Source organism: Pteropus vampyrus, unplaced genomic scaffold (assembly GCF_000151845.1).
Source record: "Pteropus vampyrus isolate Shadow unplaced genomic scaffold, Pvam_2.0 Scaffold152, whole genome shotgun sequence".
Classification (NCBI taxonomy): domain Eukaryota; kingdom Metazoa; phylum Chordata; class Mammalia; order Chiroptera; family Pteropodidae; genus Pteropus; species Pteropus vampyrus.
The window spans coordinates 3,508,769-3,524,117 of NW_011888933.1; the positions used below are offsets into that span (position 1 = coordinate 3,508,769).

At 34.6% G+C, this 15,349-nt stretch overlaps 1 protein-coding gene across 1 annotated transcript in view; it reads right to left on the bottom strand.

The window, feature by feature from the left end:
- The window catches only part of PARD3B (par-3 family cell polarity regulator beta), a 948,153-nt gene that overhangs the window by 322,182 nt on the left and 610,622 nt on the right, over positions 1 to 15,349 (bottom strand). Inside the window, exon 16 of the mRNA XM_011369686.2 lies at positions 11,250 to 11,294. Within this exon, the coding sequence (XP_011367988.1) occupies positions 11,250 to 11,294 (45 nt within the window). The remainder of the gene's footprint in view (positions 1 to 11,249; positions 11,295 to 15,349) is intronic.

The following is a 15,349-nucleotide window of genomic DNA, read 5'->3' on the forward strand; positions in this document are numbered from 1 at the left end:
CAGTTATAGTTTGCCTGGTTTAAAAAGGCATGCATATTTTTTTAGCTGATAGGTTAATAAAAGGGTCTTTGTTCAAAAGATAACTCTGAGCAGCTTTGTTCTGTTTTGATGGGGTGGAATTTGTAAGTTGTTTTGTGTGGGTGTGTAGTTTCTAATTATCAATAGAATGAGAATGAATTTACATTTTAGCAAGAAGTAATCTAGGTTGCTTTAAGCTTTCTTTATTTTTTACATATTCATCATTAGTACTATTATAATTCTGCTTTTGTTGGATGCAGTTGGGCATCAAGAACCTTTTTATACATGGCATGCTGTGGGTACCTTACTGAATAAATTATAAAGACTAAGTTCTTGAATCTAGGGTATTACAAACTGACTGGGGTTTTTAAAATTTCCTAAATATGTTTTTCATTGGCACTTTTTCCAGCAATCCATAAGTGAGGTATCTCATGGTTAATCCCCTCTCCATTCCCTTCTCCCTGAAATACTTTTGGGCCCCAAATAGGTTTCCAGTGTGACTCAGGAATTCATGCTCTCATCTCCTCAGAAACTATCTCTTTTCCTTTGGTTCTTCTATACATATTCTGTGCTGGTCTCTATGCTAAATCCTCCCATTTGTACATCATTTCTATTATTAGATTCAGAATGTGAAGCTTTACAATATTTAAAAGTGTTTTCACTTATAAAAATCCATACATTTTCATTACCTAATAGGTATATACATATAATTTCAATGTAAAAATTCGAATACTATAGATAAAGCAGAAGTCCTCTTAACCTCCAACCTCAATCTTCTCTGGAAAAGTAACCACTGCTACTTTTTCCATGTATCTGCATTTATACATAATCACATGGTATTTTTACTGTTTGCATTCCAAATGCTGCTAACTAAGCTGTGATCACCTTAGGGGCAGAGTCTATATTCTATATCATTTTATATTTGTAGTACTTGGAAAAGTGTCTGACACATGGTAGGTGTTTAATAAAAGTTATCATTGGTTCCTCTCCCTTTATGCAGTAGATAACAAAATTACCCTGCCTGTTTGCAGAAAGATGGGCCTTGGGATTATTAAGGTGGAAGGAAGCCATGACTACTGATCAAAGGAGATTGAAAAACAGCCTGAGGGGGATCTTGGGAGCTGACTGGCTCTGAAGCAGAGGTGTGGGTTTGGGCAAGAAAGGGTGAGAGAAGTTAACAAGGATGAAAACAAAGCCTAGAGATACCTGAGATTAAACAAGGCTAGATACCAGAAGAAACCCTTGCCTGAGGGAGCCCGGGAAGGCTTCTCAGAGAGATAGGCCTTCAAAGAGTTCAGCTGGGGCTCTGAGCATGAAAGAGCAAGAGATATGGTCCAGAGCAAGGGGCAAGTAGCTGTGTGAGTTGGGAAAGTGGGATGAAGCTGATGGGGGTGGGTGGAGAGTGACTGTGGCAAGAGGCAGGGCTGGAAGGGCTGGTCATGACAAGGTGATGGAGGGCATGGTATGACTTGTTAAAGATATTGACATTTATCCCTGTGGGTGGAGCCTAAACATAGGAACAAGTGAATTTTTTAAGTAGGCAACGCCCTTCTTGAAATACACGTGTCTTTTAATACTTCCCTGCTACTCACCTCCATCAAACACTAATCATTTATGAAGCTCATGTGTATATACACATATACACATAACATCTAACATAATGTAATATAGAAATTATCAAAGCAAATGTATTCTAAAATATTTTTCACCTTTAGTTGGTGATATTATACCCTTATCAGATATTAAAAACAAAATTTAGGCTTTAACACATTTTGTATTATTCAACACAGACTGAAAATCTGTTATGTGAGAGTTCATCTTCAAATTTCCCAGGTTGGATTCATTTGTCCTTCAAATGTTTTGCGTTGGCTAATTTTTAGCTGAGAAAACTTCATTGCTGGAATGGCTAAACAGCCATTCAGTTAATGCTGGCAACTAGATTTTCTATAGAAGTTTGAAATAAAAGGTGTTACAAGCAGATAGTTTATAAGCTCTCTGGGTCACTGGCATCAGAGTGTCTCTATTTTTTTTTCTCCACAACCAATTTACATATAAGATATCTTTCTTAAAGAGTGATTTTAAATTCTAGGTCAAATGTAAACCTTTCTAAAATAATTAGATAGGAACTAAAAAATGTTCTGGCTCTTTTGAGTCTATTCTTGATAAGGGCTGCAATTTAAAGCTAGTAGGTTAGAGATCAGTGATTTTATTGAAATATTCTCATTGTAAAAAGTTTACTGAAGACATCCTAAAGCTAAATATAAAGAAAAGAGGACAGAACTGATGTTCATACTTCAGGTTAAGACTTATAGTTACTATATTTTCGAGAGTGTGACTTGCTTTTACCCATGGTACATCCAAATTCATACAATAATATTCTGACTGATGAAGGCATTTTAGTCTCATTTTTTGAGTCACTCGCTGTCTTCTGTGGCTCCTACTATGGATCCTCTACAGTTGCAGAGCTAATTCAAAGCTGGGTACAGATAGCCCAGCCTACAGTAAAGTTTTGATGTCAAACATTCATTTTGTATCATCAACCATCATGTAATCATTTAATAACATTTTTTTCACCAGAAATGTTCACTCTGGCATTTAGAAACACTATTAAAATTGTCAGTCCCAAACCACTGTTTTCCAAATGTACCAGACACATATTCTCTATGGATGGTGAAGTTTGAGAGTTGGATACATTTGAAGAACTTGATATATATAGAAATATGTTCTCTTTATAAAATTATTTTTCACTTATACAAACAATTCAAAAAGTTTTAGAAACTATAAATTTTCTAAGTTAATGCATATTTAAGCACAGTAATTTTTACCTTAAAGATAAACTGTCAAATTCTGACTAATGACAGAGTGGGGATAATAAAAAAAAAACTTTGTTACTGAGAATGTTGTAATGTAAATATCAATATAGAAAAGCAGAGGGGAAAAATATGCAGCAAAATATACCATATCAACAAATGTCCACTGGAGCACAGAATAAAATAATTTATCCCATGCATTTATATTTAGGGAAAAAGACAGAACACCATAATAAAAGTGAAAAGTTTAATTAATAGCAACTATAAATAAATACGGTTTGTTAGAAAGTCTGTAGTATAAACTTTGAACAAAATATGAACTTTTGGTTTCTAGAAGCTTATTCAATTCTGAAAGATTTTAATGGGAGAAGTTTAAAGAAAAAAATGACTAGGGCTCTGCAAAATTACTCTGTCATATCCAACAGGGTTTGGGGAAACTTCGAGGTTTTAATAATAATTTAGACTATTAAATCAGGCAAACCTAGTAGTAATGATGTTTGTATTCACAAAGCAAGAGACTGCTGAAACAGAAGTCAACGAATCTGAGCCTTAGTTCAGCCTTGTTGGGAGGTGACTTCCCCTCTCTAGACCTCAATCTACTCTGTAAAATAAGTTCATTGTACTAGAGATATATAATGTTCTATTTAGTTCTAACATTTTATAATTCCTTAATCATAATCATAAACAGAGAAATGAAAATATAACTGCAAGAGATAAAAACAAATTCAGTTCAGGAAAAACTGCAGCTCATCTGTAACCCAGCCGTAGTGTGCATGTGTGCATGTAGGTGTAATATATATATTTTTTATAGTTTCCCATTCAATTTTGCTTCAATGATTTGAACAAAACCCCACACGGGTTACTATTATCTACAGTGTTTCTTATTTTCTTGGCCAACCCTATAATGCCATTATGAACAGACTTCACATCAAGAAAACCAAGACCATTAATGTCCTTAATTTCTCATCCCCTCCAGCTACAAATCTATCTATGCCACATGCATCCCTGCCACTTCACCTGCAATCTTGGCCCATGCTCTTCAAGGCCAATTGCTTTAAATCTACACTTTTAATCCTATCCCTCTAACGATTTCCTCTTTCCTATTTCTTCATTCTCTCCCAAATATCTCTCTCCTTTAGGTCTACAAACAGTGTTTCTCATTAATGACACAACATAGAACAATGAAACATTTTTTCTCTAGATACATCTCTCTTCTTTCTCTTAATATTAAGCTTTTGGAAAAATCTTGTTTCTACCTCCCATTCCTCCTCAAGCCACTTTATTTTGTTCCTCTTCTCTTGTCAACTGAAATTCACTCCAGGTGAAATGATTACTAATGGCAAGCTCTCAATTTCTAAACCTAGTGAAAATTAGGTATCTTCTCAAACCTTCTGTAAGCCTGGAACCATTTTCTTCTGAAACTCTTCATCTCCTCATCCTTCAGAGACAGGAGTTCTTTAAAAGAAATAATCATCCAGGTCACCATTGAATCTACACTGGCCCAAGCCTTTTCTCCATTCACTAAAGAGTGAGGATTAATTCTCTTAGCAATCGTGGAGCAATCTACACAAAGCAGGTCCATCACTCCCAGCATCCTCAAAGTTCTTAAGATGTGAGACGCTTGGTCATCCATTCCTTCCTATGCTGTTGCCTTACACCACTCTGTCCATCTCCCTATGTGACTCACAGTCTCACTTTCTCTCCATCCTAGACTCTTCTACCTTGCCTTTTTGAGTCCCTACTATCCTTCCATGGGTGACAAAATACTGTTCACTTTCAACCTCTTCTCTGAAAATTCTCTTGCCTTTTAGCTTTAATTGAAATTCTAGCTCTCCATTAAGATGTCTGCTTCTCCTGTAGCCCTCTCATTTGAAGCTGTTCCTTCTCACCCATATCATGCAGCTCAGAGTTGGGAAAGGGGCTCAACCTTCTCCTTATTTCCTCCTTTCCACTTTCAAGTACACTGTTCCACTACCCTCCTATAAAATTCCTACTCTTCCACAGCTCATGCCATCTACCATACTTCCTTCTACTCCTGCTTATCATTCCCTATACTACCTCAGCCTTCCTGTCACTTAATACATGAAGGCTCTGACAAGTAGCTTAGGTATTTCCTTTCTATTTACCCTCTTTCCATCTTATCACTCTTGTTATCAATAGTACTTGCCTCAGGAAACCATTGGTCCAGAAAGGATAAGAGACACGTGCAGAAAACCTGGACCTAAACTGTAAGTTGGAGCTAAGCTCAAACACTTATGAGATCAGCAAATCTCAGTTTACATGAAGACACATGATCAAGAAATAAATGTTTACTGTTAGTTTTATTATACAGTAAGGTTGTAGGAATATCTGACGGATACACAGAGAATCAAATTGGATTCTCTTCCTCATTCACACACTAAGTTTAATTTTTTAAAAAGCATTATTTGCTAAATATTTCTTACTTTTCTTTCCATTCCCATAGCTAATCCATTAAATTTATGCCTACATTATCTCTTTTCTGGACTATTGAAATGGTCTCTTAACTATTCTCCTTGCTTTTCTGTTTGTTTGTTTGTTTGTTTTGTCCTTGCAAGTCTCCACAACCGCCAGAGTGATATTTACTAGACCATAAAACTGACCACTCCCCTCCTTTAATCAGTTTAGATTTTCTCAGCCGGTAGCATAAAATTCCCATTCTTTCACTTGGTAGGAGTTGCCCATCATCTAATCTCTGCCTACTTGCTCAATCTGGTATTTTGTCATTCTCCCATTGCTTTCCTGACACAATGAATTACTTATAGTTTCTTGAACATACCATGATGTTTCATGTTTTCACATAACTTTCTATATGCCTGAAATGTGTTAGCTCATTGACTTTTTCTATTTCTTAAACTTTTATTTATCTTTCAGATCCTGCTATGGAATCACTTCCTTTCTGAACCTCAAGCAGAATCAAGCAATATTTCTTCTATGAGATTTCTGCACTGCACTTTTTAACATGAAGATATTAAGTATTTAGATAGGCATTTCTATGTCTTTCTTCTCTACCACATTATAAACATTTTTTTTCAAAAGTAGAGACCACGTCTTATGTTACTTTGTATCTCTAGCACTTAATACAATACCTATTAAAGAGTGGGCATTTAATAAACATGTGTGGTACTGAAATAATTAATTTTGAAATTTCTAAGAAAAATGTAGTCTCCGTTTACATGAAATTCAGAGATGCACACAGCTACACCATATTTAAGTAGTGAAGAATCTTATTTCTAAAAAGACGGACACATTTTTCTAATTCAATTTTGTTCATTGAATTTTAGAGACTAGAGTATTCAGTAACCTTTTGCAACATAGGAAATACCAGGGTTGATTCAGAACCAAGTTTGTACAGGAAGACTCCTAGACATATTGCTAATTTTTTATAACTCCCTGAATCCTGTTGAAATGTAAACGAAAGGTGGAACATGTATGAAATGTATATATTTCTTGTGTCTAACCCTATATTTATCCAACATAACAAAAGACAAAAGCTTTCAACTTTGATGTAAGATGTTTGTCCAAATAGATAATCATGCAGCATTATCTAACCAATTGATGAAGAAAGAAACAGAGTTCAAGTCCACTGACTTGAACTAACTCCACTAACCCACTAACTCCAAGGTTTTACTTCCTCTCGATAACAACAACAACAACAACAAAAATTAAAAAAAAAAAGCAATCCAATTAGAAGACTCAAGTATGAAAAATGACCATGGTTGGTACTCTAAAACTTAAGTGCATATTTTAATTTAGGCATTCTTTAAAAGTATAGAATACTAAGATTCAACAAAATTTATGAAATGTCATTTAATAACTCATTGCTCTTATATTAAAGTGACTATTCAATCACCTTATATTTCCAAGCTCTATTCTTTTGCAATGATACAGATTTCTTCTGCCACATTGGAACATCCTAGATTTGCAGTGTACATACAATGCATTTAGAACAGAATGTAAAGTCTGCCAAGTTAGCAACCTGCATTTTATACTCTCAACTTTTACCATAAAGATATACATCACATGCACATTTACTATAATTTATACATAACGCATGCACATCACATGCATATTTTCTCTCTCATGCATCGCTTAACTTGGCCCACACCACACATTCATATACATATACACATGCATGCATGCATTCAGGGAAACAAAGGCATGAATAATCAGATGTCCCTCTCCTGTTCACTGAATTACAGTAGTGTGCCAAAGAAACTATACCTATTGTGTTCCTTGTTTGGCTGGCTAAGATAAATAAGGATTTATGGGATATCAGGACGTGTGTATCATGTCTTCCGGCTAGAATTTTGTCATACTCCCATATTCTTCTCAATTTCTGGGACTATGAAGTGTTAGGTACATGCTGGTGGGAAAAAAGTACCCCAAAGCATGGGCTCTATCATACAGTATCTGGGCTCATATCCTAACCCCACTAGATACCAGCTGAGAGATCAAGTTCTTAAATGTCCTAACCTTTAGCTTCTCCATTAGTAAATGTATTATGATATCAACACACTTAGTGGCTGCAGAGGATATCCCCCTAGATTAGCAATGAGTACTTGCTCATTAATTGATAAGCTTGTCTCAGAAAAGGTCTGGACTTACTGCCAACTGTTACTTTTACAGACTTGCCTGTTTTACAGCTCTATAGACAGGTGTTTGAGAATATAAGAAATTAAAATAGAAATAGAAAAGCTTTTTAGTCCATTTTGCTAATTAATACGTCAGAGCTCATAAAGAAGAACTCATCGGCTTTCTTCAGTACTGCATCATCGTAAAGAGCTGGGTCAGCAAAGATCTCTGCAGACAGTCAATATATATTAAAACAGCTCCAGGCAGTAAATCAAAACAAAAAAAAATGAAGACACAGTAAAAAAGTAAAATTTATAAGTCCTTTCTAGCTGAATGCTGAGGAGCATGAAACTATTGGTTTAGGTGTCAATTCAGTATGAAGGAAGGAAGGAAGGAAGGAAAGAAGGGACTTCTTATCAGGCAGTTTATAAGTCTGTATAGCCAAAATGAAGCATTTTTTTAAATAAAAGGCAAGTCAAATTTGATGTCACTTTCTCTGATTTCTAATGTTCTCTTAGAATATTTAATATAAATCTGTATTACTGGTTTTATTGTTCAAAAAATATATTTTGCTGAAGTTCTTTTCCCCCTGCATTGCTAGGATTTGAATTTTGTCAGAATTCGATTAGTGAGACAGCTAGGGAAAGAAATGAAAAACACTCTATTGGTTTTTCAAGGCGCTCTGAAATTTGTGATTTTTCTTAAAGGAATCACATGAAACAAAATTTTGCTCCTAACTTCTCTGAGTAGGTCTCACAATTCCATACACATTAACACATCTCTTAGGTGGAGGAGGGCCCTGCACAATTATGAACAGGGGAATCATCCTGCCATCTTCCACGCCAAGGTATAAGATATAATGCACTGCTAGGGCAAGCCCATGAGGTAGGCTGTTAGAGGAATCTCAAGAATACTGGATTGATTCCAGAAGGGGTGAGGGAATCACCCTTTTCTAACATTTTGGGCCAAAAATGTTAGAAAGATTATCTTACCTGAGCCTTTGATTTGATCTGAGCTCTGAGGAATCAACCATTTAAAGATTAAGCCAAGGAAAGGGTGCCAAAAACAGTCACAAATTTGGGAGGTACTCAACAGATGGAACTTGGCACAAAAATAGCTCTCTATATACTAAGTAGCTGATTCAGGAGAAATTTTAACTTAGATGAGTTTATTAAAAGGTTGAATATCATCTCGAATAGGAGGATGGTTGATAGATTTAGGTCCACATATACATTTTAACTTCCTGATGATGTTGGATAGTATGAAAACTGTCCACATTTCTATAATTAAAAATAGACAGAGGAAGATATCTTTCTTCTTAGTGAAAGATATACTCCCCCCGCCCCCTTTTAATCTAAATATTGTGGAGAAAGGATTTGGGGAAGGAAAGAGTAAAACAAAAAGAAGTTGAATGATTTCTTTTGACATTGGTGAGACAATTATGATCATGGAACATTATACATTACAATTCAAACTGGTAACTGCCTTAGTGGTCACAGACTATGGCAGATCGAGACTATAATTACATACTAGGTGACTTTTAAAAATGATTTTGTAACTCAAAGAAGTTGCCAGAATTAAAAGGACCCCTGATCCTCTTTCACCACCACCACTACTAAAACCTGCTGAGAAACTGCTCTGCACAAATGCAGAATGCATAACAGGTGGCTTTTTATGTGAGGGATGAGTTCTTGAGGATCATTATAATTCAAGACGAATTTCCCAAAAGAAATAAATGTAAAACATGGGGAGGGTATTTTCTTGAAGTATATAAATTTATCATCTTAGTAGAATAAGTAGCATTTTTCTTCAATGCTGCTTTGTATTTTCTCAGAACTGTCTTTCTAATGTTTTACAGAGTGCTCTCGATTTAACTCTAGAGTGTATAATTTTAGGTGACTTTTGGCTCTCTTCATTGTGTTTTATCGTCTGCCACATTTGCTCTAAAGTTATCAGGTTTCTAATTGTTTTTCAGCATTTGCATGGTTCCACAGATGGCTAATGAAAAACTCGACACTGTGATAGGATATCAAAGTACTTAAAAATATAAGGAGAGTCAATATGGTGATAACTGTTCATTATAACCAAAAATCTTCTTTAAAATATCTAATATATTTAAACAGTATGGCTCATGTGATATAAAGGCTGTTGGTACTATTTCTATCAACAGCTGAAGTAAAGCTGCCATGTACAGTCTACAATTAACCTACGTTTTTTTAAGTTTGGAAGACTATTTTTTGTCTTTTACTTAGAGTAATTCTTTATTAATATTTTTCATATCATACTATATACAAAGACATATCATTCAAATTTACTTAAAATATTACAGCAATATACTAAGGTAACAATGTTCTCATTTAAAAACTTTTAGTTACTGGCTAACAGTAATTGGTTTAGAAATTAAATATGATTAGAATAAGATCTGAATTCTTAAAAAAAAGTCAGAAAGTTTATCATTGGCTTCTTCTCAAAAACCAAACTGATAAACATTCTTAAAAACTGCTTTGTCTTTTCACCTTGAAGCCTATCCCAAAACATAAAAAGGCTTTAATCTTCAAGTATTGATGTGTAAGAGAACTAACTACAAGCAGTACCATGCATTTAACATGAAAATAATATAGGCTATCTTCAGGGTTTCTTGGTCATGAGAACTTCCTTCTCAGACTCCTAAAAATATTTTCAGTAGTAGAGAATTTAATGGACGTGGTTGATGGGAACAAGCAGCATGTGGCAATTTATCACTCCCACAGAAATCTTTTCTTTTACAGTGATCTAACCTCTTAGGCTCTTTATTAGAAAAGCAAAAAAGAAAAAAAAATTTAAGAGTTGTGAACCAGCCCTTCCCTGCTGTTATCACTAGAGAATCTTGAGAAAGAAGAAAAGAAAAAAACTATATCATAACATTACCCTGGAACATGATGGAAGTAATGAGGCATCAAGGCCACTTACTGCTGAAAACATAATTGGCACATAAACACAGGAGATGCTTGGTGATGGGAAAGACTTCTTTGTTTCAGAAACAGAGGGACGTCAACAAATTATGACCCTTCTGTTGTTTGGCGTGGCAATTCTAAGAGTAAAATGGATATTTTCCTTCCAAATAATGTACCCGTAGAGGAAAGGGATTACTGCAGTGTTTACTAGTCTAGTAGCTTTAAGTGTTTTCAACTAATGTGAATAAACGATGAAGGAAGGTCAAAGGAATAGAAAGCAGGCCACTTGGCAATGAAGGAAAAGCTTGGATTTTAGACCTCAAGGTATCTCACACATGATAAAGATCCAGCAGACACTTAGAGATCCTTGTGGACTTCCTAGAGAACCCCTTGGGAACTCATTCATGTCTAAAGAAAGATAATACAGTTATCTTGGGTACAATCCCCTTCAATTATAGGCAGAAAGACTCTACAATTCTTGAGGAGGAAGAAATTATTAAATTTTTAAAAAATTCTGGAACTCTATGTCCAACTACTTTAATGTGAAAGTCATCATGAGAAAGAATTTCAAACTTTCTTGGGTTTTCTTTACAATTTTTTTTTTGTTGTTGTACTAAGTGTTCAGCTGGTGTACAGGTTTGAGATCTTTGGTTTTATAATTATTTTTTTTGGAAACCTTTATTCTTTCCTCTCAAACATTTTGAGTCAGCATACATTATGCCACTACACACACAGCCAAGCAATAATTCATCTTTGAGAAGTCAGAGACATCTCATGTATTAATTAGCAAGCCTTTCAGTAACTAGTGGATGGAAATAGGTTCCAACCGCTACTCAAACACAGCCAGTGATTTCCAGGAAGAAGAATATAAAGTCAATTACAAAGAATTTCTTACCCAATTTGTGTCCAGCCAATGAATGGACTTTGCTTTCATCTGGCACTGAGAAGAAATAAAAAAAGGCAAGGATCAGCCTGCTTACTTGTAAATCAGCCATTTTTTGAACAATAAATTAATACAGATTCATAATAAGTTAAATCTTTTACCAGCAAAGATTTGAGAAAAAACTTCCTCCAGCCTACCTGGGGCATCTGATTTTTTTTTTTCTTTTTTTTTTTTGGCAGATATTTTAAAGACAATTGTGAAGAAATATATATTTATTAGATTTCTATAAATATAATTTCATTTTCAATATCTTCAGTTTTTTAACTGGGTTATTGTTTCCATGCCTGCAAAAGGAAAAACTAAACTCATGGGCCAAGAGATATATAATATATAATAAAGCTCTTTGAGTATAATAGCAATATATACATTCAATATTCAAGGGCTTAACGTCTGTATCTGGTAAACACGGAGTAAAAGGGAACAGATTCATGTCCCCCCTCTCCCTCCAATTTTAAACAGACAAAAACTGAAACAATGGCATTTAAGAGATTAGACATCAGGAAAAAGAGGACAGGGACTCCTGAGAGATGGAAAACAAGTGAGGTGAATCCTACAATTGTTCCAGTTTATTGTCTGGAGAGTTTCCAGGCTGTGGTGCAGGGAGAGGAGTGTAGGCAGAGCCCAGTAATATCCCAGCTTGAGGACATGCAGCTGGATGTCCAGAGAAGCCAAAGCAAATGGAGTCTGTAGGGCAGAGAACTGAGGAGAGAGCTGTACAGAAATCTTTCTAAGATCTCCAAAGAAGCCATTCATGTAGTTAGTTGAATTCTGATGATCACATGCACATGAGGAAACTACCCAAGACCTGGCAAAGAACCCCCTAACAGTGGGAAGGGAACAGTCCAAAGTTTACACATGGCTGGGACTAGGTACCATTCCCAAAAGGCAGAGTGAAAAACTTCATAATTCAGGGGCACTGGTTAGAGGATAAAGTAAAGAAGGACCTTGTTTCAGTAGTGGGGAAAAAATTAACTCTAGATTAACACAGCTCTGATGAAATGGATTAGTTTTTTGAAAGACACAAATTACCAAAGCTTATACACGAAGGAATAGATCATTTGAATAGCCCTATAATTTTTTTTTTATTTTTTATTTTTTTTAATATATTTGTGCTTAAAACTTTCCTACAAAGAAAACTCTAGACCAGATGGCTTCGCTGCTCAATTCTACCAAACATTTAAGGAAGAAATAATACCAATTCTACAGAAATTCTTCCAGAAAATTCAGAGGAAGGAATATTTCCTAACTCATTCTATGAGGCTGGTGTTACCCTGATACTAGTATCAGGCAAAGACATTATATGAATGATATTAACCAATATCTCTCATGAACATAGGTACAAAGTTCTTAACCCTTAAGCATCTCTGCATAGATTATCACTTCAATATTCAATAACTGCTGCTCATTATCCACCTTGTGCTGTGGTGCCGCAGGACCGAAACGAGGCAATGGGAATTTTGCTAACGAGGACTTCCTCCGTTTCCTCTAACACTCGATTGGGGCCAGAGTAATATGCCCTCCTTTCTTTGCCTACCACATCCAGTCATATTTCATTGACCATGTTACTGTACACAGATCTTTCCATTCCAACTTAGCTCTCCTTTTCTAAGCTTTTTTTTTTTTTTTCTAGATAAAAGCACTACATGTTTCTAATTTTCTTGGTATTAATGGCCTAAAAACCTGATTAGAGTTTTCTTTGTATTTCCAGTTGGAGATATCAGTTTGTACTTATTAGGCTCCATTTGTAGGCCAAATTCTGTCCTTCTCAAGTCTAAAAAAAACCTTACGGTGGAATCTACAGTATAACTAGAAAAATACTGGAAAACAATCATAATTATAAAAAATAATAGTAGTTGCTAATACTTACTGAGTTGCTGTAATATGCAGATTCTGTCCAATGCATTTAATATCTAATTTGACACTTACTCCTCACAATGATGTGTAAAGATAGATATTATCCTCACTATTGTCCTTACTTTATAGACAAAGTGAGGTATATCTCTTAAACGGAGGATAGGATTCAGAACTTAACCACTCTACTATTAATGAGTCATAGAAGAGTTGTTATATTTTTTGAATAATCATTAATATAAAGTAATACTTGACAAACACCTATATATTAGAAAGCTATTATACTTTTTATTTGAATATATGTTATTAACAGAAATCTTCCTGTGATGACCAATATCAAGAGTTAGCTATAATTTTATTTAACATGTTTGGAAATCTACAGTTCTAATGGATTCAAGCTAAAATGAAATATTCATTCCCATTTCACAGATGAGAAATCATTGCTCTGAGTTAAAATCTTGACTTAGAAATTTACTAGTGATATGCAATTTATTTTAACTTTCTGTGACTCAGTTTCATCATATATGAAATGAGGATAATATTGCTTACTCCATAGGTTTGTAATCAAAATTATAAGTTTATGAAAAGTACTTAGAAAATCATATAGTAAGTGCTTAAGAAATATTAGCTATTGTCATCATTCTTAATCAGAAACTAAAGAGAAAAGCAGAACAACACAATAGCTAATAATGAGATAGATGTGATATGAATCCTAGCTTTACCAGGCAGTTTACAAAACTCTTTTTAACCTTAGTTTCCCCATGTGAAAAATGAAACAAAAATACTACACAGGAAGTTGTGGCAACAAAATGAAGAAAATGTACAAAAGCACTTAGCACAGTGCCAGCTACAAATTTCTCAATAAAGAACAACTTTTGATCAATGGAAACTGTGAGTGGTAAAGGCTGTGAATTTGATGATGGTGGTGGTCTCTATGATTTAACTTGCCTGGAATTATAGAAGACTAGAGGGAGAAATCAATTAAGAGTATACTTTGCTTCGGAGAGGGCACTAGGTACTTTCAAGTGTTATCTCCTGGATAATGCGACACCCACAGCAGGTTTCACCTCCCAGTTTACCTGGTTCGTAGTTCATCTTGTAGTAGAAGAAAAGTAAAGAAAATACAGTACTCAGATTATATGGTTTTATAGGTACAGTTATTCTGAAAAAGGGATTCATACAAAGGTAGGGTTTTTTTGGTCTGTTTTATTTTTTTTAACGGACATAAGCTATCCCATTAAATCTAAGCCAATTTAAGAACTGCAAATTTCCCAGCCATATTTCGTTAAAAATGGTACTTTCTTAACTTTTTGGCTGCATATTGTCTATTATTCTTACTAGGAATATTTATTATTTTAATTGACAATTTGAAATTCTTTAGAACACTAACATAAACTATTTCAAGAAACAGTAGAAAATCCAAATGTGTGATAGGCATAAAAATTAGGGGTTTTTCTCCAAAATATTCACTGACACAAATGTCTATCTTTAGGACAGAAGATAAATGAATAAACATAATAGAAAAGAGAGGGAACTGTAATGACTTAATTAATAGAATACATTTTATTTAAAAGGTTAAATTGGGAACAATCATCTTTTATGCACATGCTTAGAGCTGGAAAGCGATTTAAATAACAGTAGCAAAGGAGAAAATGAGGTAAAATTATACACACCATCAACACTTTAAAAAAAATGACAAGTGTTATAATTAATACTCAACTTCCTTTACAACTCACATTACTTTAGAGCTACTATAAACTTATCTCTTGGGGATGGAGTTTAAGTCTAGTCATTTTACTACATAATATTTAGATAGCACAGCAATTGGAACAGTAGCAATATGACTATGAGAGGTGTGTCATTTCAGACAAAGACCTTATTTACAAGAGATTGAAAATGAGTGGGCCAGATGTGGGGAAGGTCTTTCATTCCAAAATGGTGAGGTACCAAGAACATCAAGTAAAAGACTATTGACGGAACAAGAGCCAAAATTTCTTATTCTAGTTCTGATAAAAGATTTTCCCTTTTTCTTTTGTAAGTTTCCAGAGCCTATTATATTCCCTTTCTTACCCTTCGGTTTTACCCAAGGACTGGTACTACTTGCTCTTGGTTATCTTAAAAGGATGTTACAGTTAACTGAGGAGATATCAGTAATATGTTGAGTCCTTCTGAAGATGAAATTCATAGACTTTTTTTATTTT